The sequence below is a fragment of the Vulpes lagopus genome, chromosome 8, assembly GCF_018345385.1.
Source record: "Vulpes lagopus strain Blue_001 chromosome 8, ASM1834538v1, whole genome shotgun sequence".
NCBI lineage: Eukaryota > Metazoa > Chordata > Mammalia > Carnivora > Canidae > Vulpes > Vulpes lagopus.
The window spans coordinates 115,607,866-115,626,776 of NC_054831.1; the positions used below are offsets into that span (position 1 = coordinate 115,607,866).

The 18,911-nt window shown below is 43.3% G+C and overlaps 1 protein-coding gene across 1 annotated transcript in view; it reads left to right on the forward strand.

Annotated features, from left to right (window-relative positions):
* Positions 1-18,555, forward strand: part of N4BP1 (NEDD4 binding protein 1) — a 49,419-nt gene extending 30,864 nt beyond the window's left edge. The window contains exons 3-7 of the mRNA XM_041766056.1: positions 5,662-5,792; positions 7,325-7,421; positions 9,822-9,929; positions 11,752-11,859; positions 13,899-18,555. Coding sequence (XP_041621990.1) covers positions 5,662-5,792; positions 7,325-7,421; positions 9,822-9,929; positions 11,752-11,859; positions 13,899-14,256 — 802 coding nt within the window. The 3' untranslated portion in view covers positions 14,257-18,555. The remainder of the gene's footprint in view (positions 1-5,661; positions 5,793-7,324; positions 7,422-9,821; positions 9,930-11,751; positions 11,860-13,898) is intronic.
* The last annotated feature ends 356 nt before the right edge of the window (positions 18,556-18,911 follow it).

The following is an 18,911-nucleotide window of genomic DNA, read 5'->3' on the forward strand; positions in this document are numbered from 1 at the left end:
GGTCTGGCATTTTGAGTAGCTGTCATTCAAGAAAAGGGGCACCTGAACATGGGATGAAGATGGTGAAACACTCTTCTGAATTTTAGTGACTGTGTATGTGGCATCTCTCTGCTAAGAATTCCATAAGTGTTTGTTATATATTTATTTTTTTGTTTCATTAATTTTTATTAGAATTTTCAAACAAATATGTAAAAAGGTAATAGAATGAATCCCTTTTTTAATTTGTTTAGGATTTCCATGTTCCCATCCCCCACCTTCAGTAGTTCTCATGTGGTGGCCAATCTTCTTGAGCCTTCACACACACACACGCACACACACACCGCCTACTGCCTTTCACCATGTTATTTTGAAGGAAATCTCCGATACGTCATTTTATCTGTAAATACTTTAATGTCTTTTAAAAATACGGAATCTTTTTATTTTTTGAATGAATTGTTGATGCTTTATTTTGCTGTCAAAAGAAAGAAAGAAAAAAGTTCCAGCATTTCCCATGTTCAAGTTTGAAGATAGCCTGAGAAAAATATGTAATATACTTATCTTCATTTCTAAATAATACTGTTTGTTGTCATTTCACTTTGTTTTTTGGCAGTTCTTTTTGGGGAAACCCAGCAAATCACCCGCAGCTGCATAGCATTATCTAAGTAAAAATGTAAAGTGCAGTTTCAGTCACCCACAGTTCAAGCCCAACACCAGTTCCTCATTGTTAAAATTTCTTGAGCCAAGTGGTGATATAAAATTTAGGTCATGATTGTGAGTAATATTAATCCCTTTTCAATCTTTATAAGTGAAAAGATTTCCCAGATTGGTGTTCAGGGACTAAGAAATGCAAATTAAAGTAGAATGAGCAGTGATGATGACACTATTTGAAAACCTTTTGGGATTAGTAACTAAATGTATTTCTCAGAGGGGTCACTATTGGAATTTAGAGTAGTACTGTCTATCCATGACAGGCTGTTTTGCATATCTAGTCCCTCCTACTTTGCCCATAGTACCTCTCCCCCATCATTGTGATACCCCAAAATACTCCCACATATTTTCTAACACCCTTGGGTGCAGTGCCATCTCTTGAAAACCACTGAATTAATAGTGCACTAAGGGAAATCACGAGCAGACTTTCATTACCTTTTCTTTAAAAAAAAAAAAAACTGATTATTTGGGGGAAGATTCTAATTTTCTTTGAATTCACAGATGTCTCAGTTTAAAAGCAACATTTATTTATAAGGATGTATTATCCAAAAAAGACAGACTTATACTTAATTTGGTAAAGATTGATCTGAAAATATCAGAAACTAAAATGAACTCTTATTCTGGGGGAAAACTGCTTAATAGGTACACAGTTTTATTTTGGAGTGATGGAAATATTTTGGAACAAGATCTAAGTGGTGATTGTACAATATTGTAAATGTACTAAATGCCACTGAATTGTTTACTTTAAAATGATTATTTTATGTTATGTGAATTTCAACTCCATTTTTTCTGAAAGTTGGGGAAAAAATAACCCTTATTTGAAATTGATTGCTCTGATAGTAAATGTGAATTATAGATTGTACATTCCATGAAGGAAGTGATTTGTGTGTTGTGTCCTGTTCACTGAAATCCCCCCAAGGTCCACAGTGCTGGCATATGGTAGGCACTCAATAACATTTTGATAAATGATGAACTGAAGACTTAAGAAATATTAGGATTTCTTAAATGGCTTTTCACCACCATTTTATAACCTATTCCAAAAATCAATTTAGGTTAAATTTTAACTGAGACATTTTTCAACAAATATTTGGAATCTTAAAGCTCAGTTTCCTGTTATGTTTCAGGTACTTTTATCTTTTAAAACGCAATCTTCACACTAATTTTGTGAGCTAAAAATGGTCTGTACTTTTATATAACATGAAATGGCTTAACAATCTTGTCCCAGATTACACAGATAGATGTGGGTCCTTAGGCTCCCAGAACCATCTTATATCCTGCTTTCTCCCATGGAAGGTGAGGTTGGAATTTTGGCCTTGGCAACATAAAATACTTAAGGTCTTGAGTTGCTTAAGCACTGCTGAGTAAACCTCATTTATTTGACCCACCTAGTTGGGGACATCGTTTAAAAAGGAAATTTGGACCCTTAAACAATAGGATTTGTTGGTTTGATCCTTACTCTGGAGCAGCTCAGACCTACCCATCCCTAGGTTTCTGCAAGTCTTCTATTATGTTAGCTATCCAGTGTGCTGTCTGCAATTCATATACACTGTGAGAAATTCCAAAATAACCAATTTCATGCTGCTAATTATGTGTATCTCTACTTGGTTTTTCCCCTTGTCACCATGAATGAGTCAAATGATGAGTAAATGGAAATTGTTTGCGGTGCACAGCTAGACATCACAGTGGTAGCTAGATAACGCTCAGACTTGGTCACTCCGAAACTTCAGCAGTAGGACACCTGACTTATCTGGGTAGATAATTTTCCGTGAAGATGAGGTTTGCCTCTTCACTTGCCAGCGCTATGTATTTTAACCATTTTTTTTCATGCTAGTTTTCTATATCAAGGTCTCATGGCTATTTTTATTAAGTGGAACTATAGAAGGAAATTACTGTTTCCTGGATAACTCCTAAAGAGTTTTTTCACTGTTTCCCCACACTGCCCGGTCTGGTTCCATTACTGCCTGTGAGTTTTTATTAAGTATCTGTTGCTCACCTCCTCTCTGCTTGGGACACTCTTCCTTCCAGTTTACTGCCTGCTGTAATATGGAAAACCAGATGATGTAACTTGTTTCCAACTATATGGAACAGGAGCTTAAATCTCCCTTGAGAGCCTGCACACACCTGGCCTTTTAGGCCTAATATCTGTTCATTCTGCATTTGGAGCTGAAAGCCCCAGAGCTTTGGCCTTCTCAGAAGTAGAGGAGGAGTTAAGGTACATAAACCCTTTGTCTCTGAGTCTAAATAGATAGTTGGTTTGAGTCTACCTGTCAGCGAGCTCCTCTGGCTTGACCGCAGGGAGGCGAGGAGGCACATTTCTGCCTAGCCAAGATGTGAAGGATTTGAAGTGGGAAATAGCAGGACCTTTGTATTATTCGGAGGACTTAATTTGACTCCATTTGATCTTCTTGTGTAGGAATCTGTGTGTTTTCCACCGGAATTTTGAATTGCTGTTTTTATTCCTAAGAAACAGCTCTCAGGATTTTGCAGGGTATCCAAAGTGATTTGATCTTATCACTGAGAATAATGCTTGTGGAAATTAGTAGAGAGCTAATGTTTCTAGAAACACCATTTCTTCCCCCCTCTAAGCTTGAGTGCGATGCGGGGCAGCAAGATTGGCTTCTACTTGCATTTCCCTTTGTTTTCCTTTGTGACCCACTGGGACAGAGCTAGGTTCTGTCCACTTTCTACTGTTGTAATCAAAAGAAGCTTTAGAGGGACAGAAAAAGTTAGTACATGTTTATATCTGTCTGATGAATAAGCCAAACTTCACAAGCATTTTTAATGCAATTTTCTTGAGGATTGTTCTTTTCAGGATTTAACTAGCATACATGTCCCTTGATTTTTCTAATGACGAGTAGCCTGTTGTATTTTGGATTTTTATGTTCAGGCTGTGTTGACATGAACTCTGGGTGTGTTCTCACTTTTAAGCAATTACAGTGATTTTTAAAGATTTTTTTTTCTTAAGATGAGGCCTATGAAAACTACCTCCAGCCTTTCTCCAGTAACAGACGTCCTGTTGCTACATTCTTGCCATATTTTGAATGTTTTTAGATAAACATACCACTACTGAGTTACCTCATCAAGAATGGATTTTCTCGCATATGTTTTTTGGGGCAAAGCTGTGCAGTCTCTTGTTTGTGGCTCACTGAGGAGAGAGTAGGCTTTAGTCTCTTAAAGGAGGAGTTTCTGAGCTACTCTTCTGAGTGTTAGAAGTTTAGTGCATGTCCAGCTCATTCCTCCTCCATGAAAATATAGATTTAGGTGGAGCCAGTCCCATTGTAAGGTGCTAGAAAGGACACTGGTCCAGGAGTACAGAAGCCTGAGTAATTCCAGTGCACCCACCCTGTGATTGCAGCACTGCCTGGGAAAGTCGCTCTGCCTCTCGGGGCTTTCAGTTTTTTTTAGCTAACAGGAATCTAACTGTTCTGTCTCCTCCTAAATTCTGTCATTCTGGGGCACAGTACAGGATAGCAAGACAGGAAAAAGGAGGGATGATTGAAGGCCTGTTTCTAGGGATGGCTTCATAGAAGAGGGTCTGGAATTGAGTCCCAAGGGCACTGGAAGAAGGTATAAGAGAAGGTCTACAAAGCAGTGAAACAAAAGCTCATTGCCCAGGAAGAGGGAGGTGGTAAGCCCACCCAGACAGAAATGAGTGTGGTGATGCATGGTAGTGGCTGGATCCCTCCTGACTAGTCAAATGTGGAGGGGAACTTGAAGCACTGCCCTGGGTTTGTCCAGAGGGATACTGCCATTGAAGACTCTGAGCAGGATCAGAGGCATCAGGGCTGCGTTTTGGGGTCTAACTGGGGTTTGAGGAGGGATTGGGATTAGTGGGGCTGACTTGAGACACGTTGTGCAGGAGCTGGTGGGACTTTTAAGTGAAGAAATTCTCCACCAAGTGGTTTTGATGTGGAGACACTAGACATAAAGAGAAGACAGGACTGAAGATGCAGGATTTCCTGTCACTGGAGTATAAGTAACTATGGAAATAGTGAAGATAGATTATGCTCATTTTATAAACTGTAGCTTTACAGTTTGGGGTTTTGATTCTTTTTCTCTCTAATATTCATTAGGTAAATGGATTACCGCCTACAGAATTTCAAACTTTGAAAACCAGCTTTTTAAAAAAATCTCCATTTTTATTAACTGCTAGAGAATACAATTTAAAGATTTTTTGTTTGTTTCTTTTGAAATTTGTTACCACATTTTTGGGTGGGACCAGTTTGTAATCCACTGTATCAGGGGTTGTGAACTGTGGGCCAAATCTGGCCACCACCTGTTTTTGTAAATAAAGGAACACAGCCGCCCTCATTCATTTCCAGTTGGTGGACTTGAGTGGTGCAGCAGAGACCAGATGGCCTGCAAGGCCTGTCAGGCCCTCTCCAGAAAATCGTATCCTGACTTACATTCTATACTGTCCCTGTTAGTTTCATTGTAATCATGCCCTCAACTTCCTTATCTCCCTAGAAGCGGTAAACTGAGTAGGTTTCACAGTTGCCTAGAAAGTGTATGGAGCCTTGGAGCCAGAGGCATCTGTAGCCTTTAGAAGTTGTGAGTCCCATATCAAGGAAGAGTCATCATGTCTACTTCTGCTTCAGCAACAAGTTTCTTAATAAAATGTATAAAATATTCTTAGTGGCCAATGACCAGGCAGGACTCTTTGGAATGGGCTCTCTAAAAAAAAACAAAATAAAAAATGTAATAAACAAGTATTATCATGAAGCTAAAACTGCCTTCTATACCAATAGCACATTCAATTAAATTAGCAAAATACAAGAAAAATCATAAAGCTGTTAATCACATCTCATGCAAAGGATTCCATCTGGCTTTGCAAAGTCATAAACTATGCAGCTTGATGCCAGAGAGTGTAAAAGTATTTGCAATTGTCTTTGTTGTATGTGGAGTTTACCATTTCACTTTTTCATGGTGAAACTTAACATACTTTAAGCTGAAATAAATTTTGTTTTCTTATAGCCATGGTCTGAAAAAGTTCTTTTCTTGTCGTGGAATTGCAATTGCAGTTGAATATTTTTGGAAGCTTGGCAACAGAAATATCACTGTATTTGTCCCACAGTGGAGAACAAGGCGTGATCCTAATGTCACAGGTGAGGCAAAAACTGATCCTTCCAAATTTCTCCCTTTCTAGATGTTAATGAGTTGGCTTATAATTGCAACACATTCTTAGAGTCAGCTTTAAAAGTAAAATGGTACTCTGTTGGTCCCAGTAGAACAATAGTGTGTTAAAGCCTAAGAAGTACTTGGGGGAAGGATGGAAAGTTAACATAGTTGTTTATATGGAAAGTTACGTTAGAGTTCATTATACATCACAAAAATTTTCCTGACTTTCTAAAAAGTAGGTTAAATTTGTCTTTGTTAGTCTGGGCTTTTGCCTCATTCAATAGTCCTTTCTAAAATGGTCACTTGATAAATTTGGGAACCCCCATATACAGTGTTTTTTGAACAGTGTGTTTAATAGCTTAATATGAGTTATGTCTTTTAATCGTGTGGTGGTACTCCATGGTTGATTGCAGGCCACACACGAGAGCTTTGAACTTGGTGAATCGTGCAGTATTCCAGAGAAACCTTAGGTTGTTTCTCAGGTCACAGAAGAGTGCTGCAACTATGTCAGGCAGCGTAACATGGCAGTGGGCCTAGACACAAAAGGTAGATTAGGAGAAGGAAGGGTGAATACAGAGCTCACCCAGCATTTAAACAGGAAGTGAAACTTAGTCACTGTTGAGGTGGAAATGGTAAGACCACACATTTCTCAAGTATCCCAACTTCCCTCATTTTGGAGAGCAGATCAGTCTTAACTGAGGGTGCTTGAGGACTGAGGCAGAGCCACTAATTTTTGCAGTAGGATCCATGATCCTACTTGTGAGGGTCTTGTGAGCCCTCCTGTGCTCTGCATGTCTAGGACAATAAAACTGTGTTTCAGTCTAAGCCAATGGTGAGTACCATTGCTGGGGTGCAGGTAAGGGCCACCACACCCTGAGCTTTTAGCTGCTTTTTGCCCATTGACTGGTTTTCTACGTCTGGCTTTGGCCCTCATTTCTTTGTCATGACCCACTCCCATGAAAATCAGCAAAGCTTCCTGCACATGACAGAGAGGTTGAATTCAGTGCCAGCCAGAGAGAGATTTTGACAGACTCTTGGGGTGGGACAGAGCCTCTTGTCCCTGTGCTCCCTCTGCTTCCAGTCCTGTTTCTGTCCCATCCCCACCTTCTCTCTGGGACTTGTGTCTTCAGTCCCTGTCCTGCTGCTTGTGATGTTGCTGTGAAAAAGCTATTGATGGTAGGGTTCATTAAATACAGGTTTATGGTTTATTCTTAATTTAAGGAACAGATGAATTTATATATATATATATAATATATATATATATATATATATATATATATATATATATATATATGTATGTATTTAAAAAACAGCTAAGGTCAATTTTTACATTCTTTTTGCCTTAGTGTGTGTTGCTTAATTTTTTTTCCTTCCTAGTGTGTTAGTGAGTCTTCTTGAGTTAGGAAGGAAAAGGTTTTAATAACTCTCCAAGTGAAACATTTGGGGATACTTTCATTTATTTAAACATCTGGGAAGATAGCCTTTTTCTGAATGTGTATTCAACTTATTCTGTAAACAGAACAGCACTTCTTAACCCAGCTACAGGAGCTCGGAATATTATCTTTAACTCCTGCCCGGATGGTCTTTGGAGAAAGAATTGCTTCTCATGACGACAGGTACGAAAGGCTGTTTTCTTTCCTGAAGTGGTGGGGAGCGGGGTGGTGAGGAGCCTACCGCCTGCTCCACTGGCCAGTTCGTGATGCTCCTGGACCCACATGCATAAAGGACTTAATAGATCAAGGGGTTTGAGAATTTTAATATTTATGGACATTAAGGTTATATACTCAGTGAGTTACTTTTATTTTTTTAATTTTTTTCTTTCTGGGTTTAAGAACATTACCTAAAGTCTGTTAGAATGTTTGTTTGTTATTTGTTTCTTAAATAAAACATGATCGAGAATCCATAAGTAAAAGCGGACGTTGAGTTCTCTTTTTTGATGCATACTAAAAGTAATGTTCGAGTAAAGTTTGTCTTGTCTGAGTGTGGCAGCCTCACGGATGCTTTTCAAACATTATCTGTCTTCTCTGGGTTGATTTTGGCCAGACTTAGTTTGTCATTGTCATACCTAAGCCCTCAGTATTTCTTCCATGTAATAAAAGATGGTGTCAGCTGACCCAAAGCATGATCAGAGTAAGCTGCATTTCTGAGGTTGGAGTGTCACTCAGAAAGCAAGTGTTAGTGCATTGGAGACAATAAGCTTTAATCTGCACCTTTTACATTTTTTTCTAAAAGCTTCGCTGAGCACAAAGTGCAGTGCCCAGAACTAGACCCGGAACATGCATGATTCAGACGCAGTTTCTACTGATCTAAAGAAGAAAGCACACAAATAAATAATAGAGGAGAGTGTTGTGGTGGTTGAATGAGAGAAGGTCCCAAATGTGACCATTGACACGACAGCCAATTTTTCAAACCCACTTCGGAGTGAAGTCAGTAGTAGTGTAGTGGCCTCTTGGTGTTTCTTCTGCATTGCCCCCGTTTATGGTATTCTGGCCTGAAACACTTAGAATGCCCTGGTGGTTTTGCCTCAGTATTCCACCAAAATGGTCCCCCCACATTGAAGACAGTGTTTGGCTTGTGATAGTCAAATGGGTAAAAGGTGAAAAGGGGCTGAGTGGGGGGAGGAGGGGGGAGCACCACTTGGGATGACAGCAGACGTACGTTCAGCAAAAGGTCCAGAGGGCTTTCTCCATTGACAGCCCTTTGCCCTTTTCCAGGCTGGGATGAGAGACCAAGTCGGATAGAATCAGAAGTGACAGGAAAGATAGTGTGAGCAAAAGTGGAAGGAGAACAGCGTTGGGGTGAGGCAGGGTTGAGGAAGTTCTAGGAGACCATGTCCGGCTCCAGCTCCATGATGCTGGGCTCAGACCCTTTCATGCTTGGGTAGAGGGGCAGCTGGGCTGTTGGGCTCACGAGGAACCTTCAGATCGCTAACACCATAGCTGCACACCTGCAGAATTTGAAGGCCTGTGCAGGTATACAGACTCAAGTTTGTGCTTAATTTATATGACTCTGAGTTTTTAGTGAACATGAATCTATGTCTTGATTCATAGTACTTGCACTCAGAAGCATTACTATTTTTGTTACTACCTCTGGGCAAACATCACCATTTACAATTCATGCCAGCTAGAAATAGTTTATAAAATATTCATTAATAAATTCAAAATGCTAATTCATACTTTCCAAGGTGTCCTAAGACCTCTGAAACTAATGGCTTGTTTTTTAGTTCCTTTTAAGTATTCACTATCACTAATAAAAGTAGTTGTTTTGTACCTTTGATTCTACTAGGGATCTCTTAATGTACTGTTTCATTGGCTTGTCTCCATTGCCTTAGCCAAATGCGGTCACCCTAAGGGATAAAACTCAACATTATCCTCACAAATCTCTCATTAAGAGGGTTTGAGCATGAATAATCTCCAGCAAGGAAATAGAATTCTCAATATTGAGTTCTTACCTTTCTTATCACCAGTGCAGCTTCTCATAAATGGCATTTGAGTGAATCTATAACTTGGGCTAAACAGAATGATTGTTGCAGACATCTCAAGTCTGAGAAGTATAGGTGTTTTGTTCTGTTTATTTAAGAAATGCAAGGCTGACTATAGAAGCAGCTAATTGAGAACCGGAGGACTATAGCTTAGCAACCAAAACTTGAATAGTGATTTCACAGGCTTGTCAACACGAATTTATTCTTGACTTTAGTCCTCATGCATTATCTGATGACGACGATCTATTGATGATGCAGCTTTTTTAGAAAAATGTATAGATCATGGTTGAGATCATTTAAAAAAATAGTACTATGGGAAAACCAAATCTTCATTTATAATCACACTAATTTTAGAGGTATTCAGTATTTCAGATTGATCTTCAGCTAACAAGGGCTTAACTTTTCTACCTCCTAGCCATAGTTAAATTCTTTAGTGATTTTCCTATGAAGAGGCAATCCTTCTGTTTTCTTATAACATAGCTTCTGTAAGCCAGGAATGCCTGCTTGCCCATTTTAACCTCTTATATTACTATAGGTTTCTACTACACTTAGCGGACAAAACTGGTGGCATAATTGTAACAAATGATAACTTCAGAGAATTTGTGACTGAGTCACTCTCTTGGAGAGAAATTATTACAAAAAGGTAATATTTTCTTCTTTGTCTTTGGTTAAGTGTTTTTTGTTGTTTATTGTTTGGTTTTGTGTCCACCTTGGCCCTGCAGAAAGCAGTACAGGGAGCCAAAGTGTCATAAGACTGTGCTCCCCATCCGAGACTATGGCTGGCCCCTCTAGGTAAATGGGGGTCCCAGAACAAAGCTGCCAAAGCAGTGGGTGATATATGAGCATGCTGTGGTGGCTGCAAGGTGTCTCCCAAGAGATCAATATTCCCTGACAGGAGGCAAGAGGCACATGTTTATGGCTTGATTAACTCTTGTTAATAGTGCGCTGGAGCAGAAATGGCCTCCTTACCTGGCCTTACCCTGATGCCAAGGGAGACCTTGGCAGCTCAATGGGCATCCTTACTAGATTCAACCATGAAATATGAAGGTTGGGTTTAATGACAGCTGTGATTCCAGTAAGAGGATGGGATCAAAATCAACTTGCTGATGGAGTTTTTACTTCTTGGGAGTGGGAAGAGTATGTGTGCTTTTTAATCTGTGATGCTTCTCTTGAGCATTTACAAATCATCATAGTTTAGTTACATATATTGAAAAACATGTTTGAATATCTTCCAAAATAAAGTCAGGAGTTGAGCATTCACAGATGTGTTTTATCTGTGATGATACTCTGAATGTGTCCACGTGCCTTAAGATCAGTGAACACTGGCTTCCAGGACTTCTTTTAACAAGCATCATCTGATCAAGTTACCTAAAAGTTACCTATTCTGTGATGGTGCCAGAGATGAGTCCCGTATACCATAAATCTTAAAACATAAATCAGCATACCTCAAGCTGTGTGTAAGTAGTATATAACGGGTATAACTGGATATTTCCCTGTGTTGGGGTTTCACAGTTGCCCCTTGTCTGATATTTGTATTTGGCTAAATCATTAGAGGATTTTATAAAATAATTCTTCACTGTAAATGCCCAGGTGTGTACTGTATGCATTTTGACCCACATGCTGTTAAAAAGTTATTGGTAAACACTGAACTGAGAATTGGTCTTTGACCTTCTGGGCACAATTACCAAGCCATTAATCTTCTAGGACATGCTTCTGTTGGATCTTTGCCCTGGATTCATTGTCAGTATTTATTGGACACTCATCTGTGTATGAAAGGTCTAAATGCAGTCAGGCTCATGTTTGTACACCAACTCATGGCTCTCAGAAGTCACAAAACAAGGCAGAAACTAAGGTCTGGACAACAAACATAAGCACTTGCTCTTTTTTTCTTTTTTACATCTTGCCTAGACTTGCTAAATCATAAATCATGCTGAACTGATCTCTGATTTTCTTTCCTCATAGATCCTATTGTTTTGTTGTTTTAAGAGGATATATCTTCAATGGTTTTGTCCGTAGACCCTATTCAAAAGTAAAACCTTTGTTGGACAGCTGTTGTGTCCTTAATTGAATTAAGAGAAAAAGATGCTTTCTAACCCAGATTAAAAATCTACAAGAAAAGCATTTTCATAAGAGTTATAACTATATGTAAACATTGTATAATGGTATGGAATAAAATGCACATTGTAGGACATTTTCTTAAAAAAAAAAAAAAAAAAAAAAAACCTCCAAGTCTCAAGAAACGTGAGGGCCAGTTGATAAAAGTTTCATATGTTACTGAATTTGTGTCCAAGAGAAATTCAGATGGTTTACCGCTTGTTTTTTCCATTAGGCAGTTAAGCAGCCTTATAATTTTATAGGTGACTGTTGCTTTGGAATTAGGCGGCCACTTTTACTTTCTTCTCAGTTCCCATAGCAATGAAAACTTTGTGTTTTCTCTAGCATTGTAATCATACTCTGTGTTGTAGATTGCTTCAGTATACCTTCGTTGGGGACATATTTATGGTTCCTGATGACCCTCTGGGAAGAAGTGGACCTCGATTAGAAGACTTTCTTCGGAAGGAAGTCTTCCTTAGGTATTTGCTTTTTCACATTATTTTGTATTTACAGACTTGCTTCAGTTCTTTGTGCTTAATGTAACTGATGTCTCTGAAGGACTAAAGATGGCACTTTTAAAATTTTTATTAGCCTTAGACTTATAGTGCTGGTGTAATATATTTGAAAGCTAATCAAGCACATACCCTAAGGACCAGATCTTCATTTGTGGTCCTTTTGATTTTTTTTTAATATTTTTTTGTTTTTTTTTATTCATGAGAGACAGAGAGTCAGAGACACAGGCAGAGGGAGAAGCAGGCTCCCTGCAGGGAGCCCGATGTGGGACTCAATCCCAGGACCCTGGGATCACACCCTGGGCTGAAGACAGATGCTCAACCACTGAGCCACCCAGGCGTCCCTCCTTTTGGTTTTAATCCTAGAAAGCATGGGGGCCAGACTGTGTAGGTCTAAAAAGAGCAGATTTTACTGGTGGTCACTTAGGTTCATTATGTATGTGTGACTGTCCTTTTATATGCACTTTCCAAAATAATTTGCTTTTAATTTGTTATGCTCCTGTTAATTTACTTACTATTCAGGAACCACTAGCTGGGAAGCTTTCTATCTCCACTGAATGGAGATAATTTATATTCATCTGAAATTGATTTGATAGTTTAGGTTTTCTTTGTTGTAGTTTGGGTCTTTGGGGTTTTTTTGTTTTTAAAGATTTTATTTATTTATTTGAGAGAGAGAGAGAGAGCACAGGCAGGGGCAGGGGGAAAGGGAGAGAGAGAAGCAGACTCCCCGCTGAGCAAGGAGCCCTATATAGGGCTCCATCCCAGGACCCCGGGATCATGACCTGAGCTGAAGGCAGATGGTTCACTGACTGAGCCACCAAGCACCCCTTGTTTTGTTTTGTTTTGTTTTTTAAGATCTATTGCTAGTGGTTGTTTTTGTTTTCAGAATTGTCAGGTAATGGACATTGTTAACTAAAGTATTCTTTGTGCCCAGCTGGCAGACAGTATGACCCAGTGACACACAGCTGATCTTTTTTATTTATAACCGCATCCTTTGGGTTATATAATCCAAACCTTGGGTGTTCTAGGTTTGGATTTGAGGGTAGTTCATGCAGAGGTATCTTATAGAGGAGACCAATGCAATATCAGCTCCCTGGTCTTAGGAATCATTTCTCTTTTGAGCCTTTGGGTTTTATTACATTGATGAGGGCTTACTTCCCAAGGTTCTGCTTCTCTACCTACACCAAGAGAATGGCAGCCATTTTAACATCTGCTGGGTGTCATTGCATCTGCACTGGGCTTTTAAGACCTGGTGCCTATGTGCAAGCATCAAGGCCCATGGGTCAGACTTAATAGAAAGCTCTCTGGCTCCTTCCACACCTCAGCAGCCGGACAGCAGGGTCTGCCTGCCTGCACACCTCATCACTTTTTTACAGTGTGTTAACTAGTTGAGTAAGAAGTTAATAGTAACCCCTCACAGAGGGTCTAACTTTTGAAGTTAGTTGAGCTTTTGAATTTGGGAAAAGTGTTCAGCCAGCCCCATTTCTCAGCTGCAAGTCCAAGTCACCTGGGAAGCCTCTTAACAAGACGGATGCCTTCAACACACACACCCACCCATGAATGTACAGGTTGTGGGCACCAACACCTCCCCCAGATTGGCAGAGGGCGTTGGGGACTACAGGAATTGGTAGTGGCTGCCTCTCCCCAAAGGAGTCCCTTTTTCTGAGCCCTTTCAGCTACGGTTCCACACAGAGTTAGAGTCTCCGGAAGACTAAGACCCTGTTTTCTGTGTCTCTTGAAAGCTCTCAGGTGAATCTGGCAAATCCATGCTGCAATCCCAGTTGGCTGGGCTCAGTTCTCAATAGCTAGGGACCTGGGAGGGCAGGGTATTCATCACTGCCTGTTGTGACCAGTCTGGGGATGGTGTAGGTGTCATCCCTGTGGACTCCTTTGTGGGCAGCTTGCCTTTAGAAGCCGTGGAGCAGCACAGCCTTGAGGTCAGCAGCAGGTCATGTGGATATGTTTCTCATTTATAACCCAACTCACCAGACACATTCTATTCACAGAAATATGCAGCCCCTCCTCAATGCCTTGCCAAATGTGGGCATGTTTGACCCCACCTTCAGAGTCCCTGGCGCCCAGGCAGCCAGCACCAGTCACCAGCCTCCAGCCCGGATTCAGGGCACCCCACCGAGCCACTGGCTTCCTCAGCAGCCCCGCTTCCCGGTTCTGCCAAACCTTCCCAGCATGCAGCAGAGTGTGCCCATGCCAGCACAGAGGTCTCCCGCGGAAACCAGCGAGCTGAGGGAAGCCCTCCTGAAGATCTTCCCTGACTCCGACCAGAGACTGAAAATCGACCAGATACTGGTGGCCCATCCATACATGAAAGACCTGAACGCACTGTCGGCCATGGTGTTGGACTGAGGGTCTCACTTGACCTAGTGTCTGCACGTGGCAGTGGGGAGCGACATAATGTGAAGAGACCGATTTCCCAATGGAAATGCTGTTGTAGTGTATAGAAAAGAAAACAGATGTTTTGTGTATAAAAAAATCTGGGTTTTCAAAACCAGCTTTTTCTATATATAAATTATGCTGCTATTACAGATTTAACATTTTCTGTAAAAGGAAAGTACATTTTCTGCCTGTTCAGAACTGTTTAATAGCAGTTACTCTTGAGTGTATTTACATTTTTATGTTTTTTAAACTATTTTCCTTAAAGCTGAAAATATTGACAAATGGATATGATTAGCCTTTCTAAATAAAAAAAGAGTCGCTTTCTTAGGGAAAGCAAGACCTCTTAAAGTATATTTTCTTGAGATGACTATGTAACGTCCACTAACATGAAGTGTGCTCATCCCCCGTCCCCCAGCCTCCTCTGCCCTCACCCCTGGAATTAGAGTCATAGGAGTAGGGTTTACTCCTGTGGGTCTTTCTTTGGAGCCATTTGTGAGAATGGGCAGGTGGTGCCACTAGATGGCACCTGTGCCTAGCCATTGTTAACAACCAGGGCACAGTTAGACTCCCAGACTGTCTGGGTGAGAAGATACTCTAGAACTCACAAAGTCCCACCCTACCTCCCCTCCCACCCTGCAGAAGAGGGAACTGAGGCTCAGTGTGCTTGCATCGCACACGCCCAGGTCCACAGCTGGAGAGCCAGCTGGGCAGGGACCAGACTCCTTGTCCAGTGCTCTGACATGCTCACCAGGCTGAGGCCTCACTGTACCTGGCCGACTCTAGGAGTCATGTCTTAGCCTCTGAAAATAATAGCAGGATGTGAGGACGTTCCATGAAGAGCCCCATTGTTACCGTAAATTCGTGTCCATGAACCATGGGAGAAACCCATGTGAAGTTTGTGAGCTTTGCCAAAACGTGATTTTCTATGCTCAAGAATGACCCAAGCCAATAAATAGCATTAGTAGCTGCCGTGGGGGCTCAGAGCCCCTTATTTATTTTTCCTGTGTTTGTCTTTTTAGTATTCTCCTCACCGCCCTTCCAGTGAGTCTATCTCAGCATTGGTATCTTCGTATTGTGTTTTTCGGTGTTGCTCAAAATTCTGTGTTAGTGAAGTTCTTTTCCTGGGTAATTATACTTAACATCTTTACTGTTCTCTGGACTTTCAAAGGGCTTTGTATTTTCTACCTGTTCTCTTCCCAGGCTGCTCACGGTCAGTTTCGTGTCTGCCCTGTGGCTTGTGTCCGTCCTAACCCCAGAAACAGCTGCCGAGGACTCGGGGCCGATCTGTTCTTCGTGGTGAAGGGACTTTGTCACCCACGAGCAGAGCTAGTGGCTCCCGAGGAGGCTCCCCCAGGTGTGTGTGTCCCCTGCCTCCCTCAGGGGATGAATCCAGAGTCCTCCGGGTGGCCAGATTTGTATTTCAATCACATTTTCTCTCCAATGCCTTTAAGATGTCTCCTAACCAGGAGCTGGTTGTCCGCCGCCACGTTGGGTCAGGTTGCCAGAGTCCCCTGCCCAGCAGTGCATGAGGAGGTAGGCGACTCGAGGTGGGCAGGAAGTGACTCAGTCCCACAGCCCCTGTGCCTCAGCTTCAGAACTGGTGGTTTGTAAAAGCGTGGCAGACGTGTGAGGGCTAGAGCTGTCTCACAGTGACTCTGATCTTCTGGGTTGAGGTTTGGTCGGACAGCGCTGCCAATCCAGTATTTCTCCTATTTGCAGAGAAGGACCCAGCAGTAAACCTCCCTGGCCCAGGCTTAGCCACACAGATCCTCCTGGAAGGGGACCGGGCCTCCAGGGATGCCCCGTGGGACTGGCTACGGCCAGGACTTCCAGGGTTTCCTAGGTTCTAGAAGTAACTAGACCCTTGACCTTTGGGTTATCTAAGCCTCTATATTCTTAGTATTGTTTCTGAAAGCTCTTTTCGCCCCTTTCCTCTTTCTGGGGTACGAGGAGGGATGCAGAAGGCTAAGTAGGTTAATTACTCCCCTTGATAAATTATAACACATAAGTCACAGTTCTTTCTGAAGCCCAGCAGGTTTAGTTAACTTTAATATTTAGAAATTCAATTTTCAAACCTTTAAAAAAAAAGAGCCATTACTTGTTCTCAGCCTTCTCTTAATACTAGGCCCAGTGTTGATGCTACTCAAATGTTTCTTTGTGGTCTGCCCCCAGTGGTCGATTTCTGAACCACCGTGGTGGTGTCAGCAGCAAAGCTTCCTCGTTTGGCAACTCCTCAGACATGTGTGTGTCATGGCTGTGCATCCCGTACTTCCTGGCATTCCTGGAAGTAGGTGGCAGGGCGGGGGACGCCACCTCACTCAGACGGCCGCCTGCCGCTCAGAGAGAAGCTGTCCAGGGCTAGAGAATTTCATAGATGGTGAATACAGGACGATTCCCAGGCCTGCCTTCCTCCCCAGGCCTCAGCTACCTCCTCTGGTAGAAAAACGCCTCGTTTGACCTTTTTGTCCAGTAGCCTGTGTTTGAGACCCTGGAGGCTGCAGGGTTGGAGACCGTGGGAAGGCCCCTGAGCCATCCCGGATGACGGGCAGGCTCAGCTGTGGCTTGGCAGAGTCGCCCTGGACTCGGGCCTCCGAGAGGAGGATTGGGGTCCCACTTCCTTAGGTTTGTTGTAGCACTAGTGGAATATGATTGATGGGGAAAACCATGCTCCCCCATCACGGGAAGCGCCCCAGGCCCTGGGCCCCCGGAGCTTCCAGCCTGCCGCCCTGGGGACCTCCGAGATGTGGCCTCCCCTGTGCAGCTCTCCACCAGCACTGCCGTGTCCTCCCTCGTCCTTCCTCCTGGGTCCCTCTCCTAGCCATGCTCGGTTCCGTCAGCTGCTTGACTCCTGCCATTTGTTTCTTCATGATCTACCTCCCCTTACTCCCCATTACTACAGTCCAGATCCTATACTGAGAGTCCCCGATTGCCCCAGGAATCCTTTCCATGCACTACGGCTCCCCCTCACCTTCCCACTCTTTACTTCCTGTTTTGCAAACTCAGTCTTCATCCCACCGCATGGAAATAGGAGAAATCTAGGAGAAGTCACGTAATTGCTGAATTCAGAGGCCTTTTCTCAATCTTCAGTCTTCAAGGCCTTTTCTCAATCTTCAGCCTTCATGTCCACACTCAGCAACCAGAATATTTGTCATTGTGGCCTTCTTTTCCCCATTTTCTGAGATTTTCCTCCCAAATGTTCTTCATTCCTTTCTCTTCTTTTACCGGAAGGCCACTCCTTGATACCCTTTTCTTTCTTGACAGATGATTCTCAAATTTTGGACCAGCCATGGAACTTGTGGTGGGAAAGGCAGCTCTTATAAAAATTGCAGATCATAGCTCTGGGGGCTGTGCCCTTGGAGTAAAGTGTGGAAACTGGGGAGAGTTCAGCAGGCTCCCTGGGTGTTTCCCAGCAGGCTGTCCAGGGACCAGGTTGTGAGAAACTGCACTCGCCCTTAGGGCTCACTAACTCCAGTTTTCCTCCACCCTGACTTCCCTGGGTTCACATGTCCCCTCTGGGCAATGACTTCTAGTCCCACCTGTAGGTCTGCCCCGAGGGAGCGAGTTTCCAGCTCAGCTGAAAGCCCCATCACATCCTCAGACACGGACCCCAGGCCCTCAGCCGGCATCTGCACCTTGCTCTCCTTCCCCACCCCAGTCTGCCACAGGGTCCCCTTGGTCCACCCGTCATGCTCTCGTGGCCTCCTGACCAACCAGCCCACCTCTCCCCCCTCCCAGATTTATCTTCCAAAACACATTGCTGGTCACACCCTCATCCTGTTCAGTGATCTTCAGTGCCTCTCGGCCAGAGCACGCAGCTCAGCCCTCCCTGAGCGTAGTATCTGTGCTGTCCACCCTGTGGCCACAGGTGACTGCCCTTCCCCGGATGCTCACTGCAGCCCACACGCATTTCCTCGGTTACCTGTGGGCTCCTGCCTCTGTGTGCGCCTCTCTTCTCTGCCAGAGATGCCCTTTCTCCCAAATGGCTTCCCCCTCAAAGGCCCAGCCTGTGTCCTCTTTGTGCCCTTGCCCGTGCTTCTGGCCAGATGCAACACCATGGCACTCTGTGACCTACAGCACTCGTGTCTTGCTTTTGGCACTCGCCGCCCTGGCGGTGTCACTGCCGCTGATTGTGTACTGTGTCACCTCCCTTTCTAGACTGTGAGCTCCTCGCGGGCAGGGACCGTCTGTGTTCACTCTTTGTATTTCCCATGGCACCTAGCACAGTGCCTTGCACTTAATAGGTGCTCAATAAACGTCTGCTCAACTGAACTGGACGACGGTGCCTTCTTGACTGCGGTATCTGGCAGCTGATAAGACAGAAATCACACTGTGCATTTGCACCAGGGATCCCACTGCTCCGCCGCGGTGGGAGTCTAGGCTGCAGGCGGGGTGTCTGCCTGGCTCTTCCCTTCTCGTCAAGGCTCCCAACACACCGTGCGGCCCTGAGGTGGGCCCCGGACAGGCTGAGCCAAGCTGTGTGCCCAGGTGGGCACCGGAGCAGATACCTGGCCCGAGCTGGGCTGACCAGGGGCACCCTCAGGCTCTTTCCCCCTGGTGGTGGGACTGAGGAACGTCATGCCCAGGTCTCCTGGAGACCATTTCCCTGCCCTGGGGGAAGCTGGTAG